We start from the raw sequence: 17,065 nt of genomic DNA on the forward strand, positions 1-17,065 counted from the left end.
ATTCAGGTGCCCAAAACTGTATTATGTGGGGGTTTTCTTCAGACATGAAGTCTTGCAAGCCATAATATATTTTTCATAAAACCTGTTTAAAAATTCAGAACAAAGAAGAATGGCTCAAATCTACCTTTTTATTGGAACGTAGAAATAATTGATAAGAACTCACAACTAGGAAGAACTACAGACCTCATGAATTCAGACCTTCACTCCCATTTTCCTGAAGTCATTGCATTTCAGACTAAAGTGAGTACAAACATTAATAATAATGAAATATGCTGCTATGTTAAGAATGTGCAGTATGCAAAATCACCACCCTTCTAAAAAAAGGGACAGGGGCTATGAAAAATTTAGTTTTTACTGAGGAAAAAATACTCATAATAGCTATAGAATTTCAAATGTCTACAAGGCAGACACTACCCCACTGCACCACATCTCCAGTATTATACCTTCCCCTATCATTCTACTACCTGAGTGATGTCAGTGTAAATTCAGGCACCATTAGTAAATTTTTGACCAAACATATACACAGCACTGACAAAGGAGTAAATAACCCTTCAGCTTACCAGTATATGTAAAAAAGACACTGACAAAATGGAAAACAACAAATTTTTATGATAAATTAATCCTATTATCTCCTCATCGCCTCAGAAAAGTGAAAAGCTGGACACTCTTCACTCATCAATGCTTTTTTCTTCTTTTTAAGGATTCCTTCTACTGCAATTCAACACTGTTTACTTTGTAAGTAAGAAAATGATGGAACTAAGTAGTCACAGAAGAATCCTCAATGCCTGTGTCCCTTACTTTCTCTCTCCCGGCGCTTTAACTCTTCTTTGTAGCAGTATGAACAGTAATTTTCAGTCTCAAGACGACCATAAAAGGAACAGTTCTCCTTCTTACAGCGGTTCTGCTGAATGGAATATATTGGGCAAACTGTGCTTCTGCCTTGATTTTTATCATTGTTCAACCAGGTTTGAGGAGCATCGTCATCAACATATTCTAAGCTGTCTCTAATATCGCCAGTATTGAACCCATTTGTATATGTCTGAGACTTGTGTTCAGTAGGCATAGCATAGCTCAGTGATTCCACCGTGTTCACTGTACGGATACCAGATATCCGGGCTGGGCTATAGCTCTGTGAAGACAGTGATCTGTTTTGTTGGGGATAGGTGGCACAGGTTTTTAAGGTGCCAACCACTGGCTTATAGGTATCATCTTGGAAGCTCGATGGCTTGGAGTTGACATCATGCAAATGGATGACACTTTGCCTTTGAACAGGTGGTGTATGGCTATAGTGGGCAGATACTGGAATGGGTCCACTTTTCTTAGCACCATTACTAGGTGAAGAAAATGACCCTGGAGTGGGACTAGTGCGATCTTTAAATTTTAAAACCAGTTGAGTTGTATGGCTTTGAGGCAAGACTGGTGATGCCCTATCCTGAGGAGATGTTTCTAACTTTTCTTTTGAATATGCTTCTTGCTCCAATTTCCTAGCAGATGACCCATTCAGTGAAGTCTTTTTCTCAGCATCCTTTCTCTTCTGTTCCTGCTCTGCATTGAAACGCTCTTGTGCGCTGGTCAGGTAATAGCCTATCATCTCCTCATGGAACTGATGCCTATGGCTGGTCAAAAGAAGGCCAGCAAAAATAAACTTGCGTTCACCTTGCATGGCAGCTCTCAAAATATTGAGGCTGAGTTTCACATCAGTGCTGTACTTCCATGGGTCAGGCTGCTTGTCAGAGAAGGATTTAGTGTTCATCTTTTCAATGGGTGAGTTGCCAGCTTTATCAGTAGGAGATGGAGTGGTCTTTTCAGATGGAGGACTGCTTGCAGACTGTCCAGTCTCCTCTTTGCTCCCTTTTCGAGACTTAGACTTCTTCTCTTTGACTTTCTCTACAGCATCACCATTTTTCCCATTCCCTGAATTGGCTCTGCTCATTTTGCCATGCACCAGGCCTCCAAGACCACCCATATTCTTTTTCAGCTTAATTCCTAGGGTTTTACTGAGGCTTCCAATTTTATTGGCTACTGAATCTGTCCTGTTTTTGTCTTTATCTTTCCTCTGTTTGTCCTTTTCTTTTTCTTTACTGTTTTTGCCATTATTGCCATTTGAATTACTACAGATGGATTCTCGGTCCGAGTCCATTGAGTCAGCCAGAGACTGAACGTCTTCCCCTGTTGAAGCTGTAGGGGATTCTGGTTGAGCCAAAGGGGCCTGTTATGGGAAATTAGTTATAATTAGATACAGCAAAGTCAGTTTCACACAAGGACTTGGTGCAAGTAAACAAATCTAATGTAGCTTTTGACATTGATTTTTTGCATACTTTTTAATTTTTTACACTGACATTTTAGACTGGTTTCTGCACAAAATAAAGCTTATTTGGCTGGGGTGAGTATGTATCTTTCTTCTTCCTACAGTAGCTTTTGGCTCATCTCAAACCCACTTGCAGAGCAGAGGTCATCTGGACATTCTGAAAATCAGTGTCTGAAAAATGGAGAGCCCCATGTTTGTGCTCCTGTCAAGGGGGAGGCTGCAGCATGACCTCCATGATTGTGTTGACCATCTGACCGGCCGTTCATTTGGAACCAGCCACAAAACAAGCTGCCCCTCAGCCAGGGGGTGGACAGAGAGCATGGAAAGAAATGGCTGTTATTCTGATGGAAGGGAAATGATGTTCTACTGGAAGGTGCTAGGAGGATGCAGAGCACATATCTGTACATAGTAATATTTCAAAAGTTATGATGTTCACAAAACAGCTTATTTAAATTAATCTCTTTATTATCTGTGGTCTCCAGTGCATAAAAATAAAAGTTACAACACATCGGAGCTAAACATCTTGCCTGAATTATTGAATATCTATCAGAGTGCATTGAGGAATACAATGACGTATACTTATTGTTATCAGAAATAAAGGGTAGATAAAACTGACATCAAAATTCTGAGTTCAAACTTATATTTTAGGTAAGGTCATAAAGCATCTTCCTTGAAAATGTAAGCAAAAGGATCCTAGGATACTACAAAATTTGTCTCTGTTCATTGAATCTTGCAAAACAGACTTCACACCAAAGCTGTTTCTCAGTGGCAGTTTTGCATGACTGCACCAGTTTACAGTCAGTTCTAATCTAAAATGCACTACTGATGCTTAGCAAAACTTTGCAATTTCTCTCAGAGATTGCCTGTTTACCAAATCTGTGAAATTTCACAGATAAGGTTGAATGCAAGGTTTTCTGTAACTGCAGTAGTGGAATTAAGATCGTGCAAGGCCAGGGAAGATTCAAACTTAGCAGCCCGACCTAAAAGAAGTAGAAAAGATATTCCTTTCACAGAGAAGGTGGTATTTGATCTTTGATTTTGATAAAATATCTGCAAGTTCATTATAACCATAATGATATTAGAAATAAAGATGCAAATGTAGAAGAACTTCTATTTCATCAGTCTGTAAGGCACCCTGAAAGTTTTGTGAAATACATATACATGAAGATGATACCTTTAACAACCATCAGTTATATATATTTTGCCTAAACATAGAAATCGTGAATGTGTAAGAATAACAATCTCCAAGAAAAGTTTTGCTTTATAAAAATGGTATTTGATTTTTGACCTTAAAAAAAATATGTTAGTTTTTTTTCTGCTTTTTAAAATCTTGAGAATTCTGTATGTGACTGGTCAGTTTAGAACCTAGCAGAAGGAGCAAGCAAGTAAACTGTATCTAATCCCAGTCAAATCTAGTGGTTAATATTACGTTATACTACATTAATCCTTCTTTCTCAAGAGGCAGCAGTATTGGCATCTTTAATTATTTGGATGGATAGTGGTACTGAGACAATAAAAGCACCAGAGAGAGATATGACAAAAGAGTTAAGTGACTGAGAGAATCCTAATGCATCTTGTCAATGATTGAAAACACTTAGCTATTCTGGATACTGCAAATCAAACTAAACTGTAAAAGACCTCTGCAGCAGGACCAGAATTATATCAAACCTGGAAACTCACTTCATTTATGAACAGTAACAATCAGTAAAGCTTATTTGTTATTGCTGGGCTTTTTTCTTTTCTTTTCTTTTTTTTTAAGCAATGCTTAAAGCATAGTCCAGAACTTTACTTCTTTCTAATAAAGGAGGCCAGTCGGGTGCAATAATGAAAAGCTTGAGTGTAGCCACATGCTGCAATGGCTAACAAGTGTATTCAGGCACCACGAAGCCACAATCTGCTAAAGATAAATACAAAACATTTAACTAACTGTAATGATTCAGAGTCAAAGAACTCTGCAGATGCATATATTTCTTCTGCAGAAATGTGTTTGCATGTCTACCTCCCTGGGTACTTAAATGACCTCTGTCCCTGGAGTCCTGCGCACCCTGTCACCCTGTTGTGAGCAGAGCTGGTACCTACTTGGCAGAGGAGGGAAGGAGTGCTGAAGCAACCTGACTCTACTCGTGCAGGAAGTCTGGGCAGGGAAAGGCAGCTCAGGTCACACTAGTTTTCAGGCTCACAGCTTACAACTACAGGATCATTCTGCCTCTCCTTCTGCTGTGGTAGCTACCACTTTAGGGTGAAACTGAAGAAAAACATATTTTTTTCTTCCTCTTGCCACTTCTTAAACTCTTTTCCCCTTTGTGTTCCATTCCTCCTTTCAAATCCCATCTGTGTAGGCTGCCTAAATCACCCCCATCCTCTCCTAGCAACCTTTTGCCTCCAGACTAACCCCTCAATCTCTTCAGTGTAATTTGCAGAGAAATTTCCAGCTGAGGAGGTGCCAGCTGGGCATGGTTCTGAAATAGCTTTCCCAAAGAAGCAGGCTCCAGTTCAGTGGCAGTCCATGGCCTTTTGTCAGCTGCTCTCTGAACTGGGAGCTATCCAGGGGTCCAAATGTATTCTCATCAAAAAGAAAGGACTTGGAACTGGTGACCTAACCAATTTATTAGGAGAGCAAGCCAAAGTCCTGAGAAAAAAATGGTGAGAAAGATCTATTTTAAGGTTTTTCTAAACTACAGGGAGTACTAAAATAAATAACAGAAAGATTAGACTAGAAAATACATTTCAGAATAGAGTATGAATTGGAAAAATATACAAGCAATTGTGCTTTTAAAACTAATAACTAGAAAATTTATAAGCCTGACTGCAATGGCAACGAGCCACGAGTGACTTGTCTCTCTGCTGGTAGCGCACTTGTGTGGCTCCAGGCAGCTAGCCAGACCATGCAGCCTACCCTGCACAACACCCTGGTGCAGCTTGTGCCTCTCATCTTGTTTAGACCGAAGGGGAAGTTTACCTTACCCGTGTTTCAGATGGTATGCGTATCCATGTTACATTCATATAGCTGTGCAGAAGGTTAAGCTTTGCCTCAAGAGACAGAATCAAACTGAGGATGAAAAAAGAAGGGAACAAACCAGTTAAAAACACCCTGAAAGAAAAAGCAATACTTCTTAACAGGGAGGGGCTACACCGCTGGGCGTAACAGCAGCCTGAGTTGCGACCGTGGGCTGGAGACCCACCCATCTCTTCACCTATGTGACAAGGGAACATGAACAAAGCTCTCACTGTCAGCAGGTGTCCCAAGACTTAGATCAGGTATGGCTCAAGACACTTTACTGCTTAATACTAAAGTTACAGAAAGGTCTTACTTGGCCAGTCTGGTGTTATCATTGTCATCTTTTCCCCACTCCCAGTCCTTCCCAGGATCAACCGCAAAGTGCAAAGGCAGCAGCTTGTGTTCAGAGTCAGTCAAGGGGATCACCGCTGAAGTACAGAAGAAACAAGGAGACAAAACAACAACAACAACAACAAGATTTAGCTGTGAAAAACAGTTAAAAAATAGCTGGCTAAAGAAAAAGGCCAGAAGCCAAGTGTGCTGCAGAAGTGTCCTACCCTTTAACCAGAGCACCACAAATGATTTATACCAGGCTCCACTTCCCTATTTTGATGTGTGAGAAGAGGAGAGGGAGAGGGGAATGCACGGATGGCTTCTGGAGTGAGACAGTCACAGTGGAGGAGAGGAGACCTCTGGGAGAACACTGCCATTTGTAACGCCCAAAAAATTTTCCAGGAGACAGAATATTAGAATAGCAGAAAGCAATAAAATGTTGAAATATTCCTTCCTGTCTTTGACACAGACAGGCACACTTTTTTTTTTCTTTTTTGCCTTTTTGGATTAGTATTACTCCTTTTCATTTTCCACAGTAAAATAAATAAAAATACATTGATAACAGTATTAAGAAACAAAGCAAAAAGCAATTATGGGGATTCTGGACTTGAACTGTGACTTATCAGAACTGAGAAGCCAAGATCAATATATATATGGGTTAAGAGGTCAGTTTAAGGACTGTCTCGAGTCTGAAGGAAAGACCATTACTGTTGTCACATCCCAGCATTACTGCGTAGCTGCTTCTTGCTCTTCTGTCCTCTCCCCTCTCCGCTGGGGCTCTGCCTTCTGACACATATCTTAATGACTCTGCTTTATACTCAGCACACACAGACTACACTGTGACACATTTTATAAAATAAGTGGCTATCATTCATCACCATCAATAAACTAAGAGAAAAGCACTGTAAGCTTTAATTAAAGCCAGCAATTTGCTTCCATTTCATTAGAAAACAAAAATCAAAGCTGTTGAGTGACCGCGTGGGATTCTCAGACCTGTGCAGGTCATTGCTGTCCCTCTGACAACCAATCAAGGAATTAAATTTTTTATATCAGAAACCTTAATGACTTAGCCTAGGTATTCATTCCAACAAAGCCAAGGGGCAAAGAAACCTAGAGAAACCACCCAACATCACGGCAGTGAATTATGGAAAGTTTATTGCATTTATTGGTTATATATTGTTTAAAGTATTTTCTGCAGTTCAGAAAACATATGTTGTCAACAAAAAGGTACAGCAGAAAACATGCTGTCAGCACAAAGATACAGCATTTACAGTTAAATATTGTGTCTTACTGAGCAGAATACAGGAAATAAAATCTGCATTTTTAACATGCTGAAGTCAGTATTTGGTTCAGACAGCTTGACAACAACTGCAAAAAAAAATAGTTTTTCATTTTCTGCTCTGCAGATTGGAAACAAAAAGTCAAAACTCTATAAATTTCACGGAAATGTTGCCCCCTACTGCTTATGATGTGTAATTCCTGAAATATTTTCTCCATGTTAACTGCAAATAAAGTATAGAACAGCTGGAGATTAATCAACTTTAGCTCCAGACACTGCTTTAAGATGCAAGCATGGAAATGAATACTGTAAGAGAATTTAGCTCCCTGAAGAAACTCGGTGGGTAAAACAAGTTGCTGAAGGGTGAGAATTTAAGAAAGGTACAGCAGAGTTGGCAACTGAATACACTTCTTATCACACTCATTGCTGTAATCAGAGGGCTCACCTTGCTGAATTCAGTGAAGTTATATCAACAAGGGGCTGTGATGGAATAACTGAGAACACAATTATAACTGATCCTATTTCCAAAGGAAAATTTACTAACGTCCATGTTCTGCCAATTAACTTAATTAAGCAGATAGTAGGTACTGACTGGATTTACAAAGGGCCTCACAATGCAACACATGAACTGTTTAAAGGAAAAAAAGCACCTTAGAAAAGAACTGCATTAAAAGTTTACAACAGAGCAGTTCCACTTCTGGTAGCACGCTGCCTTCTCTTACAGCTACGGACTGGCAGAGAACTGGGGACGTGACCACTGAAGCAGGCAATGCTGGGAAGCCTGGACCAAAGAACTACCACAGAGGTGTATCTCATTCTTTGGGATATAAAACTCAGATGTAAATTTGCATTTCTTTGGTTTTTAAGCATGACTTGAGACTAAGAAGTTTTTATTTAATTCAATAAACAATCACTTTTCATAAACAATTTCAAAGCAACCCTTAAAAGCTGGCTGCTTCTATTGATACTGAAAATACATCTATTAAAATGTTTACCAATACCTATTTTATTAAAATCTTAATCTCTAAGTACAAAACAAAGCTTAGAGATGATTGCCTACATAGTGTCACTCTATTGTCTTACTTAACACATTATGACTGTACTGTCTCCATCTTTGCACAGAAATGTCTGTTAACTATTATTTTTTTAGGCTCTGAGTTGAATGTAAACCCTATGCTCACTGTTATGGATAGTGCTTCATATCAACCTCAAACTATCATCATCTTCATGAAACAGGTAGCTGCTAAACTCATTGAGTTTTAAAATTTTACCTTTGCTGCAAGAGATTCCTTCTCTCTCAGGGAATTCCATTCAATAATATTGTTTTTTTATTAGGATTTCCCCAAGTTCCTAACAGGCAAAGTATTTCGATGTTCAGGACTACAAGAAAGATCCATCACCTCATTTTTATAGCAAATCTGACATTATAAAATCTTCCCGTGCCCAGCTAAATCAAAGATTTTGCAACTTTGCTGTGTTACTGTGGTTAAACTTGATTTTGGATGCTCTCTAGATGAAACCACACTGTTTGAAACATAATCTTCAAGTCCTAACACTAACAGCGGGCATACATCAAAAGTAACACCAGCTATTTCATCCATGTCAGTTTTAAAACACACGGTGGGGACCTTTGCTCTGTTCCTCAGTTCGGTATTTTGCTTTCCATGCTGTGAAGTCACAGCTTTTCCCAGTATTCATCCTCATGCCACAAGCATCCTTATTAATCTTCCATAAAGCACAACAGTTTAGCTATTTCTGCAGACACTGATCAAAGAAAATGCTGACACAGCTGCTGACATACTGCTATTAAAAACCACTGTCATGCTTCTCTCACTTGTTACTGCAGCCTGCCTACAGGGAGCCATTTCACTGCTGACTGGTTGACAAGCACGGGAGTGTGGGAAGCTCTAACTTCCATGAAGCAGTCTCAGGGATGTTAAGAAATACTCTTTATTTTCCTTAGTACATGAACAAAGATAAAACACACCTGCATAAATAGCCTGTATGAAGACGTAAGTATTTACAGGTTTCTAATCCAATGCTGTAGATTTCAAAACGAGAGCGTTTAGCGACGCTTAGAGCGTCACTAAAGCCAGCTATGTGCTAGGCAAAGTGAGTAACCAGAAGACATGTCAAAATGTGTTTTAAATCCTCTTCAGACAACAGGATGTTACTTGAGACCTTGCAAGGTTAGCAGCATGTTTTCTCTCTTTATATACATTTATATTAGTGCTCAAAATGATCTGCTACATGACTTCATGCCAAAGTGGAACTTCAAACATTCACATCAACACTTACCTGACCACACATATTTTACAAATAGAGGACATGCCATCTCCTCTGCAAGACAGCTTCTCAACAGCATGAACACATAGGTATGTGTGTGGAGTAGTTCTGACAGCTTCAGATGCTACTCCTGACATCTGGTAACAGGAAGTCTCTCTCATAAATAGTATGACTAAGTAGTGAATAATCTGGCTGTCAGACATGCTCTTTTAAGAAGTGGTAGCTCCAAGCTCTCAGCTTCATTCTGACAATTCAAAATCTGGCCACATGCAATCTGTGGCACGTGTGCCATTGCTTTCTGACCCCTGGAAATTTGTGGCTCTCCTTTCCTCCATGACCCAGCTGCCAACATAGGAAGCAAGGTAAAACCAACAAACAAGGCATTATTGGAGCATCCCTGTGCCAATCTATTTCCTGTCACAGCATTTGAAGGACAACAGTAATGCTGCACTAGCTATCAGACCGCTGCTGTCTCTAACAGCCATCATTTTGGCAGCTGACAGATAACGCATTCCCTACAGCCCAGATTTATGACAAGTGCTCTTTGCTGCTCCACAGAATCGGAGCCTGTGTATTCAAGTCCCCTTTGGAATTGCAGTAACACCTAAAATCAGATCATACAAAATAAACACTATTTTGATTCAAATGCCTTTGCAATTAACCTGGCTAAACTCATATATAAACAAAGCCAATACTTAATGTTATTGATGACTTGCTGGATCTTTGGTAGCTTTCTCTCTCCTAGTACCTTTCCTGGGCGACTACAAGTCTAGGAACAGCCCACAAAAAGACTGTGTCTAGCCACAAATAGAATGTCCAACATTACTGCTAGCACTCGTGAGAGAAATCAAATATGTGACCTCATTATCAAAATCAAAATTTCCTGTCAGCATGTAAGTAACAGGAACATATGGGTTGTAACATTAGGGATATTTCAGTAGGTGGCATCCACGCGTATCTCTGAATGCTGTAACACAATACCAAGAGACAGGATGAACTTAGGGGATGCCACAGTAGCAAAATATTTGGTCAGGGGCAGAGTTACCCTGTCTGCAACAGTTATTACAATATCCCAATGAGATGGTTAAGTTTTATGTATTCAGTCAATATTTGGTCAGGGGCAGAGTTACCCTGTCTGCAACAGTTATTACAATATCCCAATGAGATGGTTAAGTTTTATGTATTCAGTCCAATTATTTAGGCACATCAGTTCTTGTAAGACCTGTGATAATCAAGTATTGAACAAAGACAGAAAGATCTGCCTGAAAAAAATGATATCACTGTCACTCTATTGATATTACCGTGGTCCCAGTGGTTAGCAAGGAAGAAATAGACTCTGCCTACTCCAGAAATGGTCTTGCTTCACCACCAACAGAATTTGGAACTACAAAAGATGAAGACTGAATGACATGGAGGCATGTTCTATAACCAGACAGCAGCTCCACAATTTGTACAACGTATACGTAAAGCAGGAGTTGCTAATTGAACAGCATGTTGACACTACAGTCCTGGATGCAAGATACCTGCTACGATCATCAACTGTGAAACAGTATCCTTAAAGGGCTATTCAAAACTCCTGTCCTCATTAATATATTATTTCATGAAAGTGGTACGAATTTGCCTTGCAGACTTTCATTTCTTATAGGATGTTTCACATTGTACCTCAGTGTACTGTTTAGGAAATGGTTCCTATGTAAAAAATGTTTTCCACAGATTTTTGAGGGCTGGAAGCATCTGCAATGTCCCATTATACATAATGCAAAGACCAAACCGATTGCCAAGCACCTACCTGCAAATCCCTGAAACAGCCATGTTCTGCCAAAGGCCAAATAGTTTGATGGGATTGATTTTCCCATCACATGTCTGACATTCAGATCAACCTTTTTGCATTTCCATGTTATAATTCAGTCTCATCTTCACCAAGCTTGGCAATGCCACATGCAATCCTTTGTAAAGCATTTCCCATCTTGCACAACCTCATCCAAAAAATCTCAGTTCCTTTCGAGAAGGATGACTTACTAGATGTCAAATTCTTGCACAAAGACATTTACAAAACTTTTGTTGTTCAAGAATTTCTTTCCTCTTTTCATCATTTTAATGAACATCTTTCTCTCTAGTGACAACTTTGCATAGCTGCAGCATGCTTACTGTCTCAAAAGCATGGAAAAAGCCTAATTCATCCAAAATCAAATTATATACACGTAGGGTTATGGAATTAACTAGAGAATGTTTAGTTGTCTCTAAACCACTCTCTATGGAGAAGGACTAAATGAAATTAACTTGGGAGATCTCATCAACCACTACACACTTCAGTGTTTACATCACAAATATATGCATTCATTAGGGGTTTAAACCACCTTTGTGATTTCATTAGGTGGAAAAATAGGGAGGACTTATACCTACTTGCAAAACTTTTCTTGACTTAATTTTTCTTAAAGTCTCACCATGTCTTTGGCAAAACAGTTTTCCCTTCACTGCAATACAAGAAAAGACAGACATATTCCTCTGAATTCTACTTGTCTTGATATGTTTTCTATTAGCTTTGAATTTCATGAAAGCAGAGCTAGAAACTTAATTGGATATGACTTATTCACAGCAGGCTAGAGTTAGAAGTTTGATTTGAGACACAAGAAATCCACATGCGTACACCTTTTATGTGCTGGAGGTTGTGGCACAGAAATTTGTAGAAGACAGCCAGATGAGTTCATTTTATACCCATATTTACATAAATTTAAACAAGCTTTGCAGTATGATGCAGCTTTTAAAAATGTAGACAGCTCCCTGTGTATGGAAATCTTCAGCATACAGAATAGTAGTATTTAGAGAAATGGCAATAGAAAATAGTCATTTCGAATTATCAAAATATAACTTTTTGATATGAAAGGACTGCAAAAATGGTTTATGGAAGTATATGTTATCTAATGATAATTTGCATTATTGCTCAAGAATCTTAAAGATCTCCCTTAAATTAATTATGCTTCAACACAACTGAGGACATGGAAGTAAGCAGTATTGTCCCAATTGTGCAGCCTGATAAACTGTGATGAAGAGTGGTTATGTCATTCATCTGCAGAAGAAGAATAGGGTAGTAATGAAAACAGGAACTTGGCTACCAACTGTCTACCTACTTTTGAGTTTTTGCTCCTTCAAAGATATATGCAAATCCATTGGCTTTCAACCAGTCACACATTGTGGGACTACTGGCCTCACACTTCACATTAGTAGCATAAACTATTATTGCACATAGGGACAGCATTGTTCAACTTCTTCATCAATGACCTGGATGAAGGGACAGAGTGCACCCTCAGCAAGTTTGCTGATGATACAAAACTGGGAGGAGTGGCCGATACCCCAGAGGGCTATGCTGCCATTCAGAGAGACCTGGACAGGCTGGAGAGGTGGGCGGAGAGGAACCTCATGAAGTTCAACAAAGGGAAGCACAGGGTCCTGCACCTGGGGAGGAATAACCCCATGCACCAGTACAGGTTGGGGACTGACCTGCTGGAGGGCAGCTCTGCGGAGAAGGACCTGGCAGTCCTGGTGGACACCAAGTTGACCATGAGCCAGCAATATGCCCTTGTGGCCAAGAAGGCCAATGGTATGCTGGGGCGCATCAGGAAGAGTGTTGCCAGCAGGTGGAGGGAGGTGATCCCCCCCCCTCTACTCAGCCCTGGTGAGGCCGCATCTGGAGTACTGCGTCCAGTTCTGGGCTCCCCAATACAAGAGAGACATAGAGCTACTGGAGCGAGTCTAGCGGAGGGCTGCTAAGATGATTAGGGGACTGGAGCATCTCTCTCATGAGAAAAGACTGAAATATTGTAAAGATGTGACCACATTTCAGGTAGGTATACCTAAGTTATCCTTAGCCTAGCTAACTTGCACACTAATAACAAAAAAGCCATGAGAGTACTGAAGTAATCTTTAAAAGCATAAATATGCAATAATTGAAATAACTGTTGTATGACCATGACGTTCCACAAAATGCTACAGTTTCCCCCCCCCCCATTTGTTTTTTTAACAGGGACATTTCTTCTTATTTTGCTCCTACATCAGGTCTTCACTGACAACCTGGCAGCATTATTCTGTGACCAAACACTCCTCCTAAGAAAGCCACTTATATGGCCAAAATCTCATTCTAGGCCCACTTCCTCGTGGACTAGAGGACTGGCAATAACTTGGACATGAAGGACTGTAGGTTTAGTCTAGCAGAGGAACACTCAAATGTTTATATACTCTAAAACATCAAGATGATGAGAAAAAAAACATTTCAAGTGAATGTTTTTAAATGAAAAAAGTGCATTTAACACACAATAGAAAAGTTATTTTCCATTACATGAGTTTTCAATAATAATCTGACTCTCACTTAATCTTCTAAACACTTTACTAACCCTAATTAATAAACACCTTCAGCAACCCAAAAATTAAAGTAGGTAACTAAGATTGTCCCTATTTACATATGTGGAACTGCCACAAAAGGTTTAAGTGCAAAAGACAGTCTGGGGTAGCACAAGGCTTAGAACTGAAGCATTCTTGGCTCCCAGTGTTGTGATTAGACCAGTAAGGTTTACACTCCTAAGAATGCAGCAATAAAACCCAGTGGATATTGTTTCCCTTCTGATATAAATACACTTACAGGTTGATGAAAATACATATGTATACACTACATAACATTGAGCTGCTATGTTCATAGCATACCTTGTTCTCTCTGTTGATCTTTTTGTTCCATGGAAACAAGAGCAGAGAAATGTGCCTGATCGTAGGCAAGGACAAGAGGTGAGCAATGACATCTGTTTGGTAGAACTTCAAGTGGCAAATAAATTCCTCCAAATGGTATAGGTGCAAATGCTGCAAAGAAAAATGGGATTCTTTAGCTTTATGAAAGAACGGACATTAATGTTGGATCTATAATATGCAACAATTGTGCTTCTAGAGGTACCAGTAGGCAATGTAGAAAAGAAGAAAGCAATGTTGAAAACAGTCAGAAGAGCAGGTAAAATTTCATTATAAAAGGGTCAGAAAATACACTATGAACTATGAACGAAAACATTTTTCCCTTATGCATACATTTTCCCTCGTTCTAACTGTTTACTAATAAAGACATCAGTGTCTTTTAAATAAAAGATCGTTATGACTCTCTCATGCACGTAGATCTGCACCTGTCTGGAATACCTTCGTTATAGGAATATTTTCCAACAATCAGCAGTAAATACACTATCAGTCCTCTCAGTTCTTTAGGCAACATACTCTGCTCATGAGAAAAGAACACTGGGATCATTGTGACAGAATCAGATTGGGTCTAGGAGAAAAAAAAAACAGGTGTGGGGAGGAGCACAAAATTGGAATAGGAAAAGTTTGAGGAAATGAAGTAAAAGTGATTGAGTTTTTTCATTGGTCAGGAAACATACTAGTGTTAATTAGTATTCTATTATTATTGGACCCTTCCATAATATTAATAAGACTATACTGTTTTTAAAACTACATCATGGTGAACACATGAAAAATATAAAGAAAAGAACAACAATGAGAACTCAATAAATTATTCATACTTAATATCTTTTTAAATGAATTGTACTCTTTCCTGCATTGAATTTATCTTTATAAAGTGACTGAATATAAAAAGCTTTTAGGAAATGGTTTAAATGTGAAATAATTCAAATGCTTTCTAAAAACAAATTACAGTACATGGTTTGCTCTGTAAGCTATTTTATTTGGTGGCATCTTTTGCAATTTATTATTTTGCAAGGGTCCAAACTGAAATTCTATAATTTGAATTGAAAAATACGCTTTATCTTTCCTGTTAGTATAACAAGTAGATATTGAAAAATTCTCTACTGTTGACCAAGTTATCTAATGGAAAAATTTGATCCAAATCCCCCTGAAATCCATTGTTTCAAACTTTAAGGGGAAAATATGTTTAATGACAAAAGAAGCACAAACACTTATGGATGAACAACACAGATGGAATGAAATGGACACAGCAAAATCAGAACTTTGTTAACAGAGATCAGTAATCTGAAGAAAAGTTATATATTCCCTGAATTTTAATATTTTCAAAAATGAGCCTGAATATTCCTAGTATTTCATATAATTTTAGTTACACGACTCTACACAAAGGAGAGCTAATGTGCTTCACATACTAAAATATTTCAGACCTGTACTGGTATTTGTTTAAAGAATATTATGGAATTTATAAGAAAAGTGTTGTGTTCTGTAATTTGTTGGATAGTACGTTAATAGTAAATATGTGAGGTAAACAGGTCATCAGTGTCCTTCAGTAAGATTCACATAATTATCCTGTATTTTTTACTTTGACCTAACAGAGATTGGCCTAATATCATTCTGCTCCTTTTTTCAGGAAAAGGCAGAAATGCTCAAGTATGTTCCATCTGTGACTTTTAGTTATGATAGGTTATCGTTGATTCAATAAAAATAGGTTTATTAAAATAAATTTCCAATGAAAAGCTCTTACCTTCTCCCCCTGAGTCCCGTAACATTGTATCTGCTACTACAACAATAGGTCTTCTCAAAATATGGGCTAAGACAAAAACATGGAACTCTTCCAAGCTCTCATACACTGGATCTTCTGAATTATCAACTCTGGAAGACAGAGCATTGAAGCTTTAGTGAATCGACACACCACTGCAGCTATTTCCCCTTCCTCGTCACTCATATTCCCACTCCTATGAAACACATATTCCAAGTACTGAAATAGATAACAAAAAAAAAAAACAAAAAAAAAAGGGAAAGGGTAATATATTTTTGGAAATAAAGAGAATAGCAGCAACAAAAAGAATGTTTTCACTTGCAGACTCCAAACTAGTTTTGTAGTCATTCAAATCATTACCTTCTGATATTGTCTGGTAGCCTAATGGGAATAAAAAGGTAATTCTTAGCCAAGCTCCTAGCATATAGCTGCTCTGTCACTATAATCATCGTTTCATGCAACACAGAGACCCTACAATGAAAAGGTATGTATTTTTCCAGTTTCTCTAAATAAAATACACATGAATTATCTTGGCAATGTAAGAAACTTTGATGTCAACCTGAACTGTGAGGAAGAATTTAACCCATAAAGATGACAGCAAAATTTCTTTTCTTTGATCATTACTATATTTTTAAAGGTAGGGACGCGTACATGTGTAAGGAGCTGGAGACTCATTTTCTTAACAGCTTGTACAATAAGATGAGTTTCACCAAGTTTTACACATCTAAAGTCAGGAGTCTAAGCCTTTCTCCTTGACTACCTTTATAGATAATGAAGAAAAAAAAAATCGGCATATCTGGAGATAGGATCATCCCTCCCATCTCAAGCATTTGCCCCAAGATGAGATGAAAGTTCTCATTTCTCTCTACAGAATACAAAAGGAAAATAAATGCTGATGTAGTGAGGTGAGATGAGGCCAATGAGTTTTGCCAGCAGAGCTTTATGTTTCAGAAGACATAAGAAGAATTGATATAAGTATCCGAACAGGAGAACATGAAAGTCAGAGTAGGACAGCACTACAGAGGAATCCAAGTCTTTTCTTTACATTGACCTTCTAATGCACCTCATCCAGCTACCACCAGAATTAATGAAAGTCTTTCCATTCTCTTCAATCAAGCTGGAGCAGATACAGAGCACCTCAAAAAGTATAAAGATAATATTTCATTTGTACATTAAAATAAATAGTTTTTTTCCAGGTTTTATTCAGAAATATTCCATGAGTCTAGAAAGAGTTAATGCTCAATCAGCCTCACAATGAATAAGTAATTTAAGACAAAGGAAGAAGAGTGCTGTTCTTGGAAGGAATTTAAGAATCAGTATAAAATATAATAGGATGCTAATCTGAGCACTTGAAGAGTCTTCTGCCTGTCAGTATCT

At 38.5% G+C, this 17,065-nt stretch overlaps 1 protein-coding gene across 1 annotated transcript in view; it reads right to left on the reverse strand.

Moving 5' to 3' along the window:
* Window positions 1–591: 591 nt before the first annotated feature.
* Window positions 592–17,065, reverse strand: part of OTUD7A (OTU deubiquitinase 7A) — a 161,187-nt gene continuing 144,713 nt past the window's right edge. The window contains exons 11-15 of the mRNA XM_026059346.1: window positions 15,674–15,801; window positions 13,900–14,049; window positions 5,620–5,734; window positions 5,273–5,357; window positions 592–2,209 (exon numbers count right to left, since the gene is read on the reverse strand). Of these exons, the coding sequence (XP_025915131.1) occupies window positions 779–2,209; window positions 5,273–5,357; window positions 5,620–5,734; window positions 13,900–14,049; window positions 15,674–15,801 (1,909 nt within the window). The 3' untranslated portion in view covers window positions 592–778. The remainder of the gene's footprint in view (window positions 2,210–5,272; window positions 5,358–5,619; window positions 5,735–13,899; window positions 14,050–15,673; window positions 15,802–17,065) is intronic.

This window comes from Apteryx rowi, unplaced genomic scaffold (genome assembly GCF_003343035.1).
Source record: "Apteryx rowi isolate R43461 unplaced genomic scaffold, aptRow1 scaffold_156, whole genome shotgun sequence".
Taxonomy (NCBI): Eukaryota; Metazoa; Chordata; class Aves; order Apterygiformes; family Apterygidae; genus Apteryx; species Apteryx rowi.